The following is an 18421-nucleotide window of genomic DNA, read 5'->3' as shown; positions in this document are numbered from 1 at the left end:
ATTCGAATACCAGCACGACGCATTTCAAAAAAATCTCAAAAGGGAAACCAGATTGGCATTATTTTTCACTTAAAAAGGTATTCAATCACCTCCCTGGAATACTGTGCAAACAGGAGTAAGGAGAGGGTGAAACATTCCCAGGAAGGGCTCTGCACCCTCACCAAAAGAAATGTAAAGACAGCTATTCAGAAGGGCTTTGCTGAATACTACGTGAAACATAATTGGTTAAAGCAACATCTCAAATAGGGAATTCAAAGAACCATACCAAATTTTTTTTGGGTGCAAAAAGGGAGCACCACAGTGTATCTTTACATTCTTTCTTATACACTTTATTAGTCAATGGAGGGTACATTCTCAAAAACTTAACATAGGTTTTGGAGGCTCAAAACCAAAATATTTTCTCAAATGAGGAGCAAAACCCTACATTCATCAAGCACCTTGAGCACTGTACATTAGTAAACACGATGACCCAGGATTATGGTTTATTGTTTATTCTTACAGCAGCATGAAACTATTCCAATAGCAGCATTATGTTGCCTCTATCACATACATCACATTTAGTAGTCAAGGAATATCATCTCACATCAACTTAAAATCTGAAAGAAACACCCTACATTCACCATGGCATATTTCCAGTATCATCATGAAATGTTCCCCAAACCATCTTTAAACTATGGTACGTGTAGAACTGTGCCCCAAACCTAAGGAAAAAACATACGGGAAAAAAGAATTTGACTAACGAAGTACTGTGTGAATCAAACAAACTTATGAGTTCGCTCATGAATTCAGCATTATATGTTCTCATGGTTCCGGTCCTTCCCACCAATAGATCCAATACGCCATCTTGTCTGTGGTGGTCGGAGGTGTAAAAGGGGATGTGAAATTGGGACAGAGATTCAGGTCCTGATGGTCTCACAGTGTATGGGGAGCACTGTGACAGGTGGAACCGTTGCACTTCTCACAACAGTGGTCTTCTCTGCACAATACAGAAAAGGCAAGCAGAACCCAGTGCAAGAGTCATAGGTCTCGTCGAATTTCCAGTTTCTATTGTATGGAAAACACTTTTAAGTAAGACACATCTACAAATTATAAATAATCCCTTCAGCTGTCAAAAGAAACTGCCAGACACAGCTATCAGTTTAGTTGAAGATTTAAGAAGATGCCTCTAGATAGTTGAAATTTGTCAGTGAATTAAACTTACAGAGGAATAATATGTCCTGTTGGGGTTAGTGCACGTGAAGCAGAGTCGACTGATCTGCCAATAACAATCCAGGCAAACATTGGAGTGTTGATGATAGCCCAAGAAACTTTGAACATATGATTTGTTCCCCAAGTATAAACAAGCATTTGCAATGCAATAGGTCTCGCATTTGCGAGAGTTTAAGCGTAAATGACAATGCCTTTTATTTTTCTGTTTTGATAATTAACACATGAATAAAAGTCATTGCCATATACAATGCCAATACCTCAAACTCTTGTAAAAGCAAGACCTTTTCATTTCAAAGAAGCGGCTGCCATTGTCCCAAGCTGCTTGGAAAGTGAAGGCGCGCATGGCACATTGAATGTTGCAGGAAAGTAAGTTGTGCCTGCAGTACAGGAAGCTCATTAAAGAAAATAGTGCTTACAGACTATATAAGACATCCAGTGTAACAACAGAAGAAAAAGGGACAGTCCTCATGGGAGGTTACAAATGAAGACAAGGCCGTACTGGAGAGGGACTATTAACGAATCAGAAGCCAGCATTTACAAAGGACACTGACACAAGCCAATGACAAATATGGGCCGAGAGTGGGAGGGGCTTCAAGTCCACACTCAAATGCAGTATGCCTCACAGAGCAGCGCATGTGCTGCCCAGGCTCGGCCTAAAAATGCCACTGAGGACACTACCATGGAGCAGCAACCCAAGAGAGATACCTTGGCTTCAAAGCTGATGAACAGTGAGTAAAAAAGAGAACACTGGAGGAATGCTCTGTGAACAGAGCAAAGCAAAAGCAGTATAGGTGTTGCCCACTGTTTTTGGCTCTTCACAAACACAGTCTCATGTTTTCTCCAACTTCCCCGGAAGGACATAACTCTCGATAGCAGTGGGTAGGAAGCACATTTCTCCATGATGGGTCCACAGCGGCATGGACAGTCTGCTACTCAATAATTACATAATACGATACAAAATTACAAATAATTCACCTATTCACCCTTCACCTATAATTCACCTATTGGAGTGTTTTGGACCTTTGTTCCTCACTTCTCCTTTTGTAGGATTTGCAAGAGTTTTGTGTCTACATGAGAATTGGGCAGGCCATGCTGCAGCCACAAGGAAGACACCAATGAAGGCACTGAGGAAGAGTATAGTTTAACCATGGATCACTAATTCTACATTCCTTTACCAGTACCAAGTGTGGGGTCATCTCCATGTCACAAATAAAACAGCACTATCTTCTGGTCCCTGTGGTTAGTAGTATTTGTAGAAAGGCGATGGCAAGGAACAGAGTAGCTTAACAGGGACTGGCCTTGGATCGCCTAAAAGAATATTAGTTGACTAAAGGTGTAAAGTCATTTCCAAGGTGTGTGGATGGGGAAGGCCCTGCTGGTGGGTGTGAGAAGGAGAGCTGAACGAAAGCAGGGATGCAATGTGATTTCTGCACAAAAAATGAGAGGAGTTATGAAAAGGCAGGAGCCAGAGGTGGAGTGTGATTGAAAGGGTTTATGAATGAAGACTACAGAAGCCATTAGATGGCGTCAGTTGGCACAATCCCTCTCGGCAGGAGTTAAAATGAAGAGAGCAGAGTTCCTGCTATTAAGAGGTAGCAAACATCATACAGAAACCACCATGCATAAAACAGGGTACATTATAAATAAAATTTTGACACACAGGTAACATTATGAGAAAAGATCATACAAACGAGCTGCCACAAGTGCTTACAATCAAAGTGCTATAACTTCCACTGCGTGTTTTCTTTATTGGCCAGATCGCCATCTTTCATTTTACAAGCATCCTGAGGTTTGAATTGTGCTTCATTGCAGCAGGAGATGCATTTTTAAGTCCGTTTATTAAATGTTATTATACATTGTCACACGGAGATGCGACAAGCGCCGAAGGCCCTTTCAAATGTGCTAAGGAGCAGGCCTTCTCCTTCTCCTCCCAGTGGCTTGGGCAGCAGGTCACAGGTCTGGTTAAGTTTGAACAATGATTCCCCACCCTCTTCAGATGCTGCTTCGTTCAGGCACAAACTATTGTATTTCCATGTCCTGCCCTCGCATTGCCTCTAAAATAGTCTACCTCAATATCACTGGAGAATTCCTAACGCTATACGCTCAGAATATATGGTTGAAAACATGAAAAACAAATGTTCAAGTTGATTAAGCCTACTGGACAAGTAGGCCCGACCCTCCTCCAGCACCAACCCTTTGGCTTCCAGTTTGCACTACTACTGTGAGGAGAAGTGAAAGAGGATTGCTAGCACCATTTCAAGCCATATGTACAAGGCATTCATGCTTGAGCCCATGGCTCAGTGATGACAATCTTTTCTTATTAGGGGAGCACTACATGGAAATGCTGTGAGCTCAGCTCGCAATCCTGGTAATGGTTCCAGTATAAAAACGTGTACACGCTTGTAAAATGTAACACTTTGAGACGACTTGTAATGATACACACATTTTCCTTGATTACATTATTATATTTTTGAAAGGAGTACATTTCCAATGTGGAAAGAAATTGGAAAATAGTTGGTGAATACCCTCAAACATGTAAATTGTGTGGGGGGTGCACCGTCTCACAGTGCACTCCAACCCCAAACAACTGCTTCTCACCTACTTTTACCCCTGCACATACATTTGCGGAAAGGGGAAAAAATCAAAGCCTTGGTGGAACTCAATCCGTGGCAGGACACGAGCTCCGGTATGATCAGGGGGGCTGTTCCCAGAGCTCCGAAGCAGTGAGACTTCTGCCAGAGCCACCTCAATACATGGCACCAAAAGGAACAAGCGGGTTTATTTACAGGACATGTAGATTTCTGAAGCATCATGTGGACACGCAGATCATTTATAAAATTCCACATCACTGAATCAACCTTCTGTCCTGAAAATGTTACTGTTAGTGATGCTTGGGCTGGACCTCTGATAAACCACTCTTCTGCTCCTGAACCCTTTCTCACTGTGGCTGAACTGATGCTAAAGAGGGTCGCTGATGCCATCCACAATCCGCTGCTGAAAGTGGTGCCTCGTGAGACGGTAGTCTTTCAAGTCTGGGCTCTTGGTTGGGGGAGGTGTTATAGTTGTAGGAACTATCTCCTTCATGGTGAGGACAAATTAAACTTTCCGCCTCATGGCAAAAGCTTTAATTTCACAGGCAAATGTAATCATCTTCATGGCTAGACTCAATACGATCTATCAAATTCAAAGCAAAAGCCAATTGTAAAACCAAGCCAGACGATCATGGGCCAACCCACACTGACCTGTTATCGCAGTCATTTAGAACTGAGATCTAGGGGTATGAGATGCCGAAAGAACATGGTCTCTTGGGTGAGCTGTGATACCGAAAATATAATGTCAGACGTAGCCCTTCATCAGGCCCAAGACGAATACATTCAAGCGCAGGCCTAGAATTACATTCAACACTTGAGGTACCGATGCCCAGCATGGTATCCACCACTGCACATATACGAAGGCTGCAGGTACTGAGAGTGAAGAGACCAATCCCTTTCACCCTATACACCAGGATGTGAATAATGGCCCTTGGAACCCAATACTTGACGTGCTCTTGTGCAGGTACTGAGTGAAGAGACCGCTCCCTTTCACTCTATACACCAGGATGTAAATAATGGCCCTTGGAACCCAATACTTGGCGTGCTCTTGTTTGAGCTATAAAAACACTATACCCAGTGGGGAGACCGCACTCAGTTTCCGTAGCAAAGTCCTTTCAGCAGGTCGTTGACGAGTTACTGTAGATCAGGGGTCTCCGACCAGTAGCTCATGAGCTAAAGTAGCTCTCCAGCTACCTCTGAGTAGATCACCAGTGTGCAGCCCAGCTTATTATATTAGAAAACTTCTGTTTGGGTGAATTAATATTCATATAAAAAATGAGATTATACAACACTAATAATATAAGTAGCTCTCAGTACAGACAAGGTTGGAGACCCCTGCTGTAGATGTAAGAAGTGTTCCATGTGCACACTGACATTTGGCACTGTAAACAGTGGATACTGATTAGTCAAAACACATTAGCACAAATTCCAAATTCATTAAGTCTCACTTGTGGAAGGGAACTCACAGTAAAAGCTAGGGATCCATTTGAAGTTAGCAGCAATCCACACACTAAAACACATTCACATAATGATGTTGCTGCACTGGTGTTATTCCAAGCCAGCACATTCAGCTTCCAAGGAAGGGGGAGCTCCTGTTATTTTGTTGGCTCATCCTTGGACTCTTGGACCACATCAGGTGCAGGCTTGTGTTTGACTTTGGGCAGGGCCTGAAGCAGCCTGGAGGTGACCTGGTCTATGTCCCGGTTACGGACATAGCACAGGAAGGTGGTCCACAGGAAGGCGCAGACACCGATGTAAGCTGTCCGGACTAAAGGAGGCACCAGGCTGAAGTTTACGGTCTGTGGAAGAAAAAAGATAAATCAAAACAAAATCTGATGTTCTACACAGAAGGGGAAAGAGCTGAGTAACCAATCGCTCTACAAGAATTACCAGCATGGAGGAAACTGCAATGTTAATGCTGTTTGTAAATACTTTGTGGTTGATGAGAACTCCACCCAACTATCTGAGGACACATCAACATACTGCCATTGCTCCAAATATTCACAAGCAGTTCCCAGAGTTAGAGACTCAATTCGCCAGTTATGCCCAAAGCTGCCTATACTGCATGGAATATGCACCATTTAAATCATCTCATTTACTGTGATCTCTTCAACAAAGAAATGCAGCAAGAGAAGCGATGCGTCAATCTCGCTCCACGCCCAGCCCTAAACGGTCTTCAGCTCAATTGCCAACTGAAGGCCTGACTTAGAGTAAGCACCGAAATAGCAAATTGTACTAGTAAGGGTGGTAGCGGGTAAGAGGCTAAAGACGGCAATGCAATCCCACAACATCTGCGCCACTGCAGTGCAGTGATAAAGGCTGAGCTGATGCAATGTACACAATGAGACAAACTGCACTGCTGGCATGAATGGAACCCCAAGCAAATTCTGATAACACACCCTTTATTCAGGGATATGAAGTCCCCAGTCTCATTCTCCTTCTTCCAGAGCTTGTCTAGTGGCTAAATTGCGGACCTTAGGATCTACCTGATACGGGTTTAAATCCCATCTGCACTAAGCAGATAATGGAGTGATCCCGTGCAGATTCATTCTTCTGTGTCTCAAATTTGATTACAACATAAAAGAAGGTGGTGGTAGCTATAATAAAACATTTCGCTGTTCAACCTGCCACTTCTCATTGAAGCCAAGTCGGCTCTGAAACACATTTTTTTAAAGTAAAGGGAAAATAAATAAATTAGCAGCTCAAACTTTACTTCCAAACAGATATTTGCTAGACTGGGAGCAATTCCATATTTCACATAGAAGAACTAGACGAGATGAATGAAAAGGTCAATGTGCTCCATCTACACGCTGAAAAGTCTCGAAAATGTTTTACAGAGTTCATAATATAGGTTGATGGGCGTTGTCAAAGTACAGTTCAAGTCCTTTGTACGAATGGCCTTTTGAGTCTAAAGGGGCGGCGACCGTGGTTACTGGTCCCATTGGAAAGATGAAACCTGCATAAATATCACGGATCTATTTTATTTCTTGAGGTGAAACTCTGGGGAGGAAACATGAATTACTTCGGCAATCTGACACGGAATTGCTAACTCCTCTGGTGGAACATTTCTAAGGGGAATCTCGTAGTCACACTCGGAATCTTCCCAGTAAATGAGCCCCTCCGCCCCCGAAGTCACTGGTACCCCGGTATCAGTCACTCTGGGTGAGGGGAGAACAGAGTTACTGCAGGATTACCAGGCCACTCAGTGTGCAGCCTCAGTATGAGTGAATGTAAACACTGTGGGGGCAGCTGTGTTACCTCGCACCACAATCCCCCTGGTTTCATTCGACTTTAATACCATAAATAAAACACGATTGTGTTGTGTCTTTGTACTGAAGATACAATCATATCCGGCCTTGTCCTAAAACCTCTTCTCCCAGCATCGCATCTCCCAATTGTGCACCACCTGGATTCCATGGCTTGCTCCCGCTCCTCAAAATCGAGTGTGTGTGATCTGAAACAAAAATACACCCACGCTCCAACACCACCAGAGTTACTGCAACCAGATACCACCTAAGCATCTGCAAAATAAACTTCATATCCCATTTCAAATAAGAAGTCATCAGCTTTACAACCCCTGAGCTCCTCAAGGCACCTTGACGCCAGCCACCTCCCACATTGACGACTGGTCTGGTAACTTTAGCGTAGCAACACAGCCCAGAGCAAACACCTCACCTGGTGCCCAAGATGACCCATGAGCTACCCTCTCCCTATTTGATTGACTGACCTACCCTCACCCTATTTGACTGACTGACCTACCCTCTCCCTATTTGATTGAGTGAGCTACCCTCTCCCTATTTGATTGACTGACCTATCCTCACCCTATTTGACTGACTGAGCTACCCTCTCCCTATTTGATTGACTGGGCTACCCTCCCCTTATTTGATTGACTGGGCTACCCTCACCCTATTTGACTGACTGAGCTACCCTCTCTTTATTTGATTGACTGAGCTACCCTCTCCTTATTTGATTGACTGACCAACCCTCTCCCTATTTGATTGACTGACCTACCCTCTCCCTATTTAATTGACTGACCTCCCCTCTCCCTATTTGATTGACTGAGCTACCCTCTTCCTATTTGATTGACTGACCTACCCTCTCCCTATTTGATTGACTTACCTACCCTCACCCTATTTGATTGAGTGAGCTACCCTCTCCCTATTGGATTGACTGAGCTACCCTCTCCCTATTTGATTGACTGTCCCTCCCAACCACTGTCCCTAAACGTGATATCACAATCCCTTGTCGCTCTACTCCGCTGTTATGCACTCGGTCTACTTTCAGGTTCTCTAAACTCACGTCAACTGTGAAGCAGACTTGCAGCGTACGCCTATTGTCCTCTGCCTCCTACTATAGGCGCCACCTGCACTTCTTTTGGTCTAATGTATAATGCAATGTGTGGAGTATATTGAAGTATATGCTGCCTTGTTTATGGTCTTCATTGATCATTGTCGATGGATTCATCCTCAGAACTTTATGTAACCACCCAGTTAATCACCTCTTCGCGTACACCTGGTTTATTATGTACGGCGTGTCTTGTCTCAATAGTACTGCTCCTCAAAAGATGCAGCATCTGCTTTACTGCATCTTTTCCACAAAAATGATAGTGTGTCCTGCTCTTTTCTTATAGTTAGTTCTCTTCATTTCCAAGCCTCCGCCACCACAATTAATATTTTCTTTTGACTCCTGAAATTATCCACCATCTGTGAAGAATTTCAGTGATTTTTTGTGCTTACATTATCAAGCAGTGGAACCACCTCCGAATAGGATGATACGAGGGGCAGGACCCTTGATGGCTGTCTGACTACAGGGCTACCCCAATAAGAGCTGGTTCTCCACTTGGAGTCGATACCCCTCCCAGAATGGGATGGAGTGACATGTGAGACAAATTAGTCTACGGAAATTAATAAGGAGCGTTAGTTGCCCTTATCACCAGTAGTATAGGGAAATTCCCTTCACTACCCATTCCAGGGGGCATTCATTCCCGGCCTGAAGAAAGTCCAGCACCCTTTATGGGGCTTAATAGGACTGAAACATGTTGGCTCTAGGGTCTTAGGACCATAATATCCCCATAGACCCTTAACTTTTATTTTATTATCACCCCCAGCAGGTCCAAGAATAAAAGGGAAGCTGGGATCTGTTGCCGGGCTTTTAATCTTTATCCCCCTGGCCAAAAACATCTTCTTAAGAGCTCCCTGAAAAATGGTCGAGCCCACCTCGACTTCTAGGCGTCGAGGTGTCCCAATGATGAAGCATGACACCACTAGGGTGTGTGAGGGAATATAAAACAAAAGGAGTTGCCTCCTTCCCCACTCAATAGTGGTGGTCTTTTCTGACTTCACGCAGGGACCTCCATACCTTTAGAGCTCTAGGACTGTTCAAATGCACTCAGCAACTTAGTTGCAAGTTGACAGTGGGGAGTACTTTTGGTGAAACAGTACATTATCAAAGCACATGACAAAAAACATTCAATGGCTCTTAAGGCCTTAGGGTGGCGCTTACGGGGCTGCTGCAAGGCTACAACTGGGTCTGGAGGAAGACCCTCAGACTGGAGATCCTGCCCTGCAGTCTCCAGGCTATAAGAGTACAGAGTCCACTTAGAAGAATGTAGAACTGGTCACCTGAGGAGTCACTAGAGGGACGAGGGAAGAGGCTACGTCTGGCCCGCCTCTGCAAGATGCCCACAGGGTTGATACTTTCTCAGAGAGAACTATTGATCGCTTGCACATGGTTTAAGGCTCTGGTTGGACCCAGAGATTGCACATAAACAACAATAAACAACAAAGTCCATAAAACCCTGTAAACCCCTCTTTCGTAATGCTTCATTTCGGCCTCTGTTTACTTTAAAAACATGTAGGAATAGTTTAGATAACTCTGGAATACTTTTTATAAAAATTTTTGGATTGCATTTGTAGCTCAAAAAGGGGAAAAATACCACTACAATGGTCATGATTTTTTTACGTGCCTTTTCATGACAATACTGGCCTGGATGATAAAATAATGGTCGGGTGGAAACCCTAGATGCATAATGGGTAACCATGACGTGTGTCCAGAATTGAGCCACCAGAATCACAGGGGCCTGTTTTCAAGAACCACAAGTGCTGAGAAGGGTTGAGCTGCAATCTGCACAGCTAACTTTTCTCCAGGTGGACCAATGTCTTGAGTCCTGAACTGCCTAATACCTGAGGCTGATGACTTGCAAAGCACATTTTGAATCACTTTAGCCTATTAACATTGCTTGAAATGTCAGAGGATTTTAAGACCACTTTACCGAGGGAAGGCATGGACAGGGTAAGTTAGATTGCGCAAAATCAGGATTTAAGAACAACGTGGGCTTGAGGACTGCTTTACCCCAAGGAATAATATACCAAAAATGGTTCAAAAGCATACCAAACTGGTAGGATTCAAAGACCACCTTAACTGAGGCGACGATTCTCCGAAAAATTCACAATCTAAAAACTAGCACATTTCACTATATACCTACACCAACCTAAGAGTATCATGATAAACATACTTGGGTAACACCCTGCAATAACAGAACGTTTAATCAATTTCTGCTAACTTTCAACCAGGTAAAGTTGTTAATGATTCGGGGTAGCACCAGGATTAGTGATATCCAAGCTCCATTTCAAGAGGGCACAGCAACCATAAAATGACAATTTACTCTCACCTCCTACGACAGAGCAGAGCCCTCCAGTTGGCAAGTGTCACGCAAGAGTTCTTCATTCATTCCTATTTTCTCTTTGCATTATGGTGCTTGTAGTTTTGTTTTTTAAATTTTAAGTGCTGGAATACTGTACCAGAATACAAAGGAAAACTCGGACGTGTAGTGGACTGAAAAAACTGCTATAAGGTCCTGGCTATTGTATGGGCCACTAACGCTCTAACCGTCTGAGTCTGACAGGGAACTGGCTCATTTAATTCAACACTTCGGTTTCAACTTAACATCATACGCCGACGACACTCAGATTGTGATTGCGGCTCATAAAAATCAAGCATCCCCTGCAATGCAGTTCCAAAACTGCAGGAGGGAAATCAGCAGTTGGATGGGAAGGCATTGCCTCAAATTGAATTCGAACAAAACCGAAGCGGTGATCTTTGGTAATCTCCAACCAAGATGGGACGGACAATGGTGGCCGGCTGAAATCGGAGAGTTACCAAAACCGGTAGAAAAGGCAAAGAACCTCAGGGTCTTGATTGATAGTAAACTTACCTTCTCCCAACAAACCAATGCCACAGTTTCGGCTACCTTTTACCTGATAAGAAAACTGAAGAAGGTTGTGCCCTACATTCCCCCCCGACTCCAGGAGGACAGTTGTAACTACATTAGTTCTATCTAAACTAGAATATTGTAACTGCCTAAATCTTAAGATACAGAAATATCTGAAAAAACTTCAGATGGTGGAAAACGCAGCTGCCAGGCTCTTATTGAACTTACCAAAGTATCAATCAGTTGCTGAAAACATTCGGAAACTTCACTGGCTGCCAGTGGCACAACGTATTAAGTTAAAGACACTTAGCCTAGCCTATAAAGCCTTGAATAATATAGGACCGGCATCTCTGAAAAGTTGCTTCTCCTGGTACCACCCTGGCAGACAGCTAAGGTCCACCAATGCCAGGTTGATGTTGGTACCAAGGACTTGAACCTCGAGCTGGGGAGGTCGAAGCATAGGCCATGGCACGGCTAAACTATGAAATATGCTCCCTGTGGAAATGAGAGCTGCCAAAACTCTGGTTATTTTTAAATTTTTTAATTAATTTATTTCCCCTCGTTCTCCTACAGGGCTTAAGTTCAGGTTCAGCACCAAGACACCTGCGGGTATTCGTGCGCTTTAAAATTTATATTAACATAACATAACTGTTGGAAGCCGGAGTCCCAGGCCCGCAATACTGTCACAAAATGCGCGACACTGGACTTCCCACTCAACGTTAGGCCAAGTAAGGACACCGCTTGAGATAGCCCTGCTCACCCCCCTTAGTAGCATGACACGAGCAGCCAGGCCAATCTCCAAGGCACGAGTGTCTAGTATGTGCAACCACGCCCACAGCAACCCACTGGTGACACCACAAATGGACTCCACACGAGTTTGATAAAACGAGTATAAACTTTATATAAAAAGATATACGATCAGACCACACGATACAAGAATCAACATATAATACAAGGCAATATTTGTCCTGGCTGGTAGGTTCAAATCCCAACCGCCGCTTTTAAAATACTATGCTGGTCGTAATGCTAGAATCACACACGTTTCAATGGACAGACAATAGTGCACTGCATAACGATACAATCCTGTGCAGAGCACAGGAGAAATAATACAATGCGTAACGATACACCTCGGTACCTTGCAATGGGAGAAATAATGCAATGCGTACCGCTACAAACATGTACTGCACAATGAAGGAATAATGCAATGCGTCACACCCCAATCACGTACTTTGCAATGAAGAAATACTGCAATGCACCCCACTACAATCATGTACTTTGCACTTAAGGAATAATGCACTGCGTAGCTACAATCATGTACTTTACAATGAAGAAATAATGCAGTGCGGGCCGCTGCAATCCTGTACTTTGCAAGAGAGAAATAATGCAATGCGTAGCGCTACAATTGTGTACTTCGTTATGCAGAAATACTGTCGGGCGTCATAAGACAGTTCGGCAATTCGTTAGCAGCAATATTGGCAATGTGTATTACGACAGTCAGCCTCTTCCATAACAGTTGCACCCACATGGATCAACAATGACCTACATCACAGCTTCTCACTCTAGCTTCAGTACTGCCACTCCTTTGGTCAGTACGGGCTCACACTGAGTCGAAGCAAAGGCTCACGTCGCCAGAAGGACTGAGAGGCCGAGAGAGTGTCCCTCCGAGCCCGCACCCCGCCAAGGCAGTGTTCCACGATACCTGGGGGCGCGACCCTACTCTCCTCTCCTCCTTCAACAGACTGGGCCTGCCGTGTAGAACTTCCTCAATGGGCCTCAGCGGCTCGGCCTGGCAGCTCAGCTTCTCCGGGGCTGCCGGTCCGGGCCGCGGCTGTTAGGAAGGTTTCAGGCGGCAGCAGGGCACACGTACCCCACGCCCCGAAGACTGCGTTACTCCGGGTGCACGTTCACCACAGCACCCTCCGGGTCTTGTCTGGCACGAAGCCACACACACACAACGCTGACGAGACCTTATGTTGACTCCGAGTGCACATTTACCAGGCACTCCTTCCCGCGGTCTCAGTTGGCACTGAGACACGCACACTGCGCTGCAGAGACTCACTTTCTTCAGGTGCACACGATGATCCGCCGATCACCTCCACAGTCTCAGGTTGCACCAAAGCATGCACACAGCGACTTACTCAAACTCTGGTGCTCTGATATCCAGGCGCTCTTCACCAACATCTCCGGCCGCACTTCGACACACTCACCGTGTCCGAGTCTCACTTCTCCTCTAGTGCACTCGTTGACCAGTCACTCCTCACAAGTGCCTCCGGTGCACCCCGACAAGCACCCTGCGTGTCCGAGACTCACTCCTCCTTCGATGCACGCGCCGACCAGGTGCTCCTCACCAACGCCTGCGGTGCACCATGACACGCACCCTACACGTCCGAGTCTCACTCCATCACCGATGCACATGCTGACCAGGCGCTCTTCACCAACGCCTGCGGTGCACCACGACACGCCCCCTGCGCGTCCGAGACTCACTTCTCCTTCGATGCACGCGCCAACCAGGCGCTCCTCACCAACGCCTGCGGTGCACCACAACACGTACCCTGCGCGTCTGAGTCTTACTCCACCACCGATGCACACGCTGACCAGGTGCTCTTCACCAACGACAGACAGTCAATCCACACTCAGCAGAGACACACAGAAATGCTTTACAGCACAAAACTCAGCCACTTTCTAAAAGAGTGGCTTCTGAACACACAGTGACAAAACCACTTTCATAGAAAGATGTGTTATGACACTGAGTTTATACATACTAAACTTGGCCAGCCAATCACCATTACACAGGGAACACTTGTACTTTGACACTGATCAGCAGTGGCAAAGTACCCAAAGCATCTTACTTGGCAACTTTATGTGCGGAAAACGGTCTAGGGGGAAAGCAAAATGTTTAGGGAACTTTAGCCAAGAAGGCCAAGTCCTACAATAACATAACATGATAGTGCTGCTTCCAGTATTTTACCTGCGCAGACAAAAACTATCTGGTTCTTTTGGAGCGGGGAGGTGGGCTGCCGTGGCCCTTTAGCTATTACATACATGTCAACATTTTCCAATTAGAAAGTGGGAGACTTTGAAAAAAAATAAAACAGAGGCAATTAATTTTCCCCATTGACATGCTTTGAAACAGAGGCAATTTTATGCTTGAGACAGGTCTCCCGTCGGAATGGGGTCTGTTGGCATGTATGCTATCGAACAACCCGGAGAATAATGCAATGTTTGCACAATGAGTCCAGCTTTTAATTTTGAGCAAACCCAATAGGAACATAATAAATTATGACTGGCAAAACTGAGAATTCCTTAAAAATATCAACGCAGAACAAATCCCTAAATAAAATTCACATGTTCTTCTGTAGAACGGTTTATGTTAAATCATTTAAGCACAATCTTTGGAGGTATCCTTGGAGCGTATGGCATGTATTCTCGAGAGCAACAAGTAGAATTCATTTTTGTAGTTGTGTAAATCACCAAAAATGATCCGTCCATCCACGTTTACTGTAAAGTTCATACAGATAACCATTGCAGAAAAATAAGAGCATCCCTCACTGGTTAAACAATGTGTTGCATCATTAGAGCTAGTGGGCCTGTACCATTCTCCTACCTGGAAAAATGTCCAGCAAACAACGCCAGTCTGAAGAAGTCATCAACGTTCACGGAGAGGAGGGAAAAAAGAAACAGAAAATTAGCTTCACATGTGGTGAGAAAAAATATCTCCGGGAATTACCGCAGCAGAACAGCGAAAAGAATCACATTTCAGTGATATAATAATATTCAGCTAACGCTTATTTTTACTTACACTTTATCTTACTGAACTTGTAGGGTTTGATTCAAAGCAATGGAAGTCACAAGCTGATCTGTGGGTAAGGAACTCAGGATTCCATTTACAAAGCTGCATACTTACAACTTGACACCCCAAAACCAGAGCCACTGAACCCAGTTTAGAAGAGGTGCAAGGAGGGCTTGAAATGCACCATCCCATCGCAGACCCGCCGGGGAGCGTTTGTATTTCCAGGTGAGACCTTCTCATCTATTCGACTTTCATTTGTACCTCATTTTTTCTGCTACAGTTTTTTAAGTGAAGTCCATGCCTGCTGTCTAGATTTCCCGACTAAATGGCCATTTGAAGACCACCACTAATGACACTGTTGGAGCTGTTCTGGGGCCGTCCTCCATTAACATAGCAGCCAAGAAACTGGGCAGATCCAGGGGTCTCCTTACTGAGTCACGGAACCTCTCCGGTCCTGCGACTCCTCTGACGACGAGTACTCTGCGCCGCTTGCTCGTGTGATGCCCCTCAGAGATCCGGTGATCAGCGCAGATGTAGACTGGACAAGTCCACACCGGCTCATGGTCCACTCTTCACTGACGGCCCCATTCGAGCCTTCCATACCTTTCCACTGCTTCGGTTCTCCATGGAGGGCGAGTCTATTCCTTTGTTCTAGACAGCCCAAAAAACCCTGCACGTGGCCTCGCAGGCACACAACAGCATGAGATGTGTGCCTGGGAGACTACATGCGGTGTGAGTGGTGTCCTTTGGAAGACGTAAATGTTGGGGAAATGATGCCCCCCTCAGCCCCCGGAAGCTGTCATTGTCCTTTGCGTGTAAGGCAACCTACGTGTGCTACCTGAGCAACAGTACCTAGCTCTCTTAACCTTGGTGTTATGTTGTGTTAGTAATGGAGAGTATAAGCCGAGACTACCGGGGCAACCGCAGGAGCGGCTCGTGCAGATAAGAGCGGTGGGGCGGGACGGGATAGGGTGAATGAACTCGTCAGACAACGAGGAGGGAAAATGAAACGAATAATTAATTTTCCCTCATCTGTTGATTTCCCCCCCGCCACACCGCTCTTACCTGCACGAGCCGCTCCTTGGCGTCCACACGTTGGCAATTTAGCGTCTGCTCTTTTCCTTGCCCTGCCTTGGACTTTGTTTGGCCGTGGCTTCCCAACAATGCTGCCTTGAAGAAGCTTTGCTGCTCCCATACAGAGGGTCATCGGCCTGGGACATGCTTGTCGCGGTTTCCCCTGAAGTCCAGGACCAGGCTTAGGATCTGAGGAACCGCTGCTGCTCTGGCCTGCCCAGTGTGGGAAGAATGGAAAGGAGGCCAAACGGGAAAGCCCAAGGGGCTGAAGCCCGCATGGATGATGTCTTGAGGAGCTGAGAAACCATGGAGCCATTAGGGCTACTTCAGCCCCGCTGACCAGAACCAGTTCAACATCTGTGATCGGCAACTACCCAAACACAGGCACGCTAACAATCGATAAGAGCTTTAGACGCGTGCAGCGAGGGACAGTGGAGGCGATACTGAGGCTAAAATAAAGCCAGCAGATACCTCGAAATCAGAGCCGAGGGAACCAAGATATTAGACCAAGCACAAGGAAAGAGACTGGAGCGAGCCATACCGGCGAGTTGTGGAAGCAAAGTCCGATGGATGGCTGAATAATACCCTTTTAGTTCATTTTTTCAGTTCGGTGTACATGTATGTGTTTCCGGAATTTGGTTTGTGGGTTGAACAGAAGAGGAGAAGTGGAAAGGGAAGCCTGAGCTGCAGTGCTTAATTTGCAAAACAATGAGTGCCAGGGCTCTCGCCAGGAGGCCACTGCAGCTTGTACCATTCATTGCTCCGTCCATGCTGCCAATGACAGTAACCATAGTCATGTTTAAAGTATATTGAATTCAACTGTTGTGCTCATCTCGAAATTAGCCAGACAGCGCCACCTTGTGGCAGATGGTCTCAAGCGCCGGTGCCGAGCACTGCTGAGCTGACAAGAGAGGGTATCACAGGCGAGTTACTGCTTAAAAGGAGAGTATGCAGAGCAAGTAATAGGGCTCACAATTTTTGGGCCACCACACTGAAAGCAGACCAGAGTCAAGCACAAGGAGGCAGACAGGTTTGACTCATTTAATGGAGTGTTAAACTCCATCTGGACCCAAACAGTGACACATGGTGCCTCCTCCCGTCACACATTGACGTTCACCAAACTTTCCCAAATTCTGGAGGAGGAAGTGGGGTCACCGATGGGGCAGAAAATATGAGCTGCCATCAACAGTATGCCATTATAAACATCCTAGACCGAAACAGGTTTGGTGAAAAAATTCATAAAATATTTGCAACCAAACTGTCTACAATCCTGAAAGCAGTGCTTCAACCCTTCTTAACAACCAGTAGAGTAATGACGTCAGTAAAGGAAGCACACACAGAGAATACACCACAACCTGGGAAAGACCACGTGAGGTGCTCAGCATTCTGTTCCATCACACTACTCCATGTAGAAGTAAAATATGCATGAAAGCATTGGATAACAGATAGCAAGGGCTTCTACAGTCCCTGGTTCATGAAGACCTACACTGGCAAGGCAGACCTCTGATGACATTAGAAGCCTAGCTCACCTTGACGAGGAAGTACAATCCTGGTTGGGTTGCATTGTGACAACCGACATATCAGTAATACCTACAATCTTATACACATTTCAACCTCCAGAGGAGCCTTTTGGACTTTGTCTGGGAGGGAAAATCCAGAGAGTCTCTAATGAATTCCCGAAGACCCCGAAGAAGAAGGGGGGGGGGGGGGGGGGAGCTGGATTTCCAAACGTAGTTAAGTAGTAGAGCAGCCCAACTCATGGTAGTGGGAGCATGATCCAGGAAGACGCTGGATATGCTTTGGGTCCACAAGGACAGGGTTGTTGGTGGAAGAGCCTTTCTTGATTTGATCTTTTTACTGAATAACCATCGACCTCAGATTGTGCACTAAAACAAATTGTGCCTAAGTAGTTAGATGCATCGGATAAGATGGCCATGAAATAAAAAATCACTATGTTCCTATACCCCCCAACTCCTTAGCTTGATAATCCAGGTTTTTGCCTGACCATCACAGGATCAGCTCTTCAGCTATGACAATGGATAGGTTTGTCAAGGGACAAATAGAATTTTTGATTTGATAATTGCAAATGCACATTTTGTCTAGCGAAATCGGACAGGTTCCACTCCTGACAAATGCAGTACTGGATGATCCAACCCGAAATTAAAATTCATAACTCTGTTTACACTGGAGGCTGATCCCGTAACTTTGATTTTGGATTTTCACTCTGTGGAATGGAAGGAGGTCACTTTTAGAGTTTGAAGACTGATATTTCATTTGTTATTAATTGCTAAAATGACCACAGGTAGATTACGGAAACAAAAATCTAGCCCAGTGTGGCAAGATAGGTTTATGGGAAATATGGGGGACAAAGGAAGTAGAGTGATTATCAGCACATGTAAATAATGACAGAGAAGATTTCATGGCTTTATGGTTCCCTGTCCTGTAATACATAAGGAAAGATCATAGAGAAATAACTTGGCCGCCGAAGGAGACAGCCTACATTGAAAGTTTAGGGCACTAAATCTTGGAGTAGTATGGTGACCGTAA

General features: G+C 45.3%; 1 protein-coding gene across 2 annotated transcripts in view; it reads right to left on the bottom strand.

Annotated features, from left to right (window-relative positions):
• Positions 1-475: 475 nt before the first annotated feature.
• Positions 476-18421, bottom strand: part of MPV17L (MPV17 mitochondrial inner membrane protein like) — a 145550-nt gene continuing 127604 nt past the window's right edge. The window contains exons 4-5 of one of the 2 annotated variants that reach the window (XM_085616564.1): positions 14615-14644; positions 476-5599 (exon numbers count right to left, since the gene is read on the bottom strand). In XM_085616564.1, the coding sequence (XP_085472690.1) occupies positions 5396-5599; positions 14615-14644 (234 nt within the window). In that variant the 3' untranslated portion in view covers positions 476-5395. Of the gene's footprint in view, positions 5600-11886; positions 14645-18421 lie in introns of those variants that run through there. The other variant, XM_085616563.1, reaches the window with a different exon arrangement.

The sequence above is a fragment of the Triturus cristatus genome, chromosome 7 (assembly GCF_964204655.1).
Source record: "Triturus cristatus chromosome 7, aTriCri1.1, whole genome shotgun sequence".
NCBI classification, from domain to species: Eukaryota; Metazoa; Chordata; class Amphibia; order Caudata; family Salamandridae; genus Triturus; species Triturus cristatus.
Note: the sequence above shows the minus strand (reverse complement) of the source record. Positions and strands in the feature narration are given on the sequence as shown.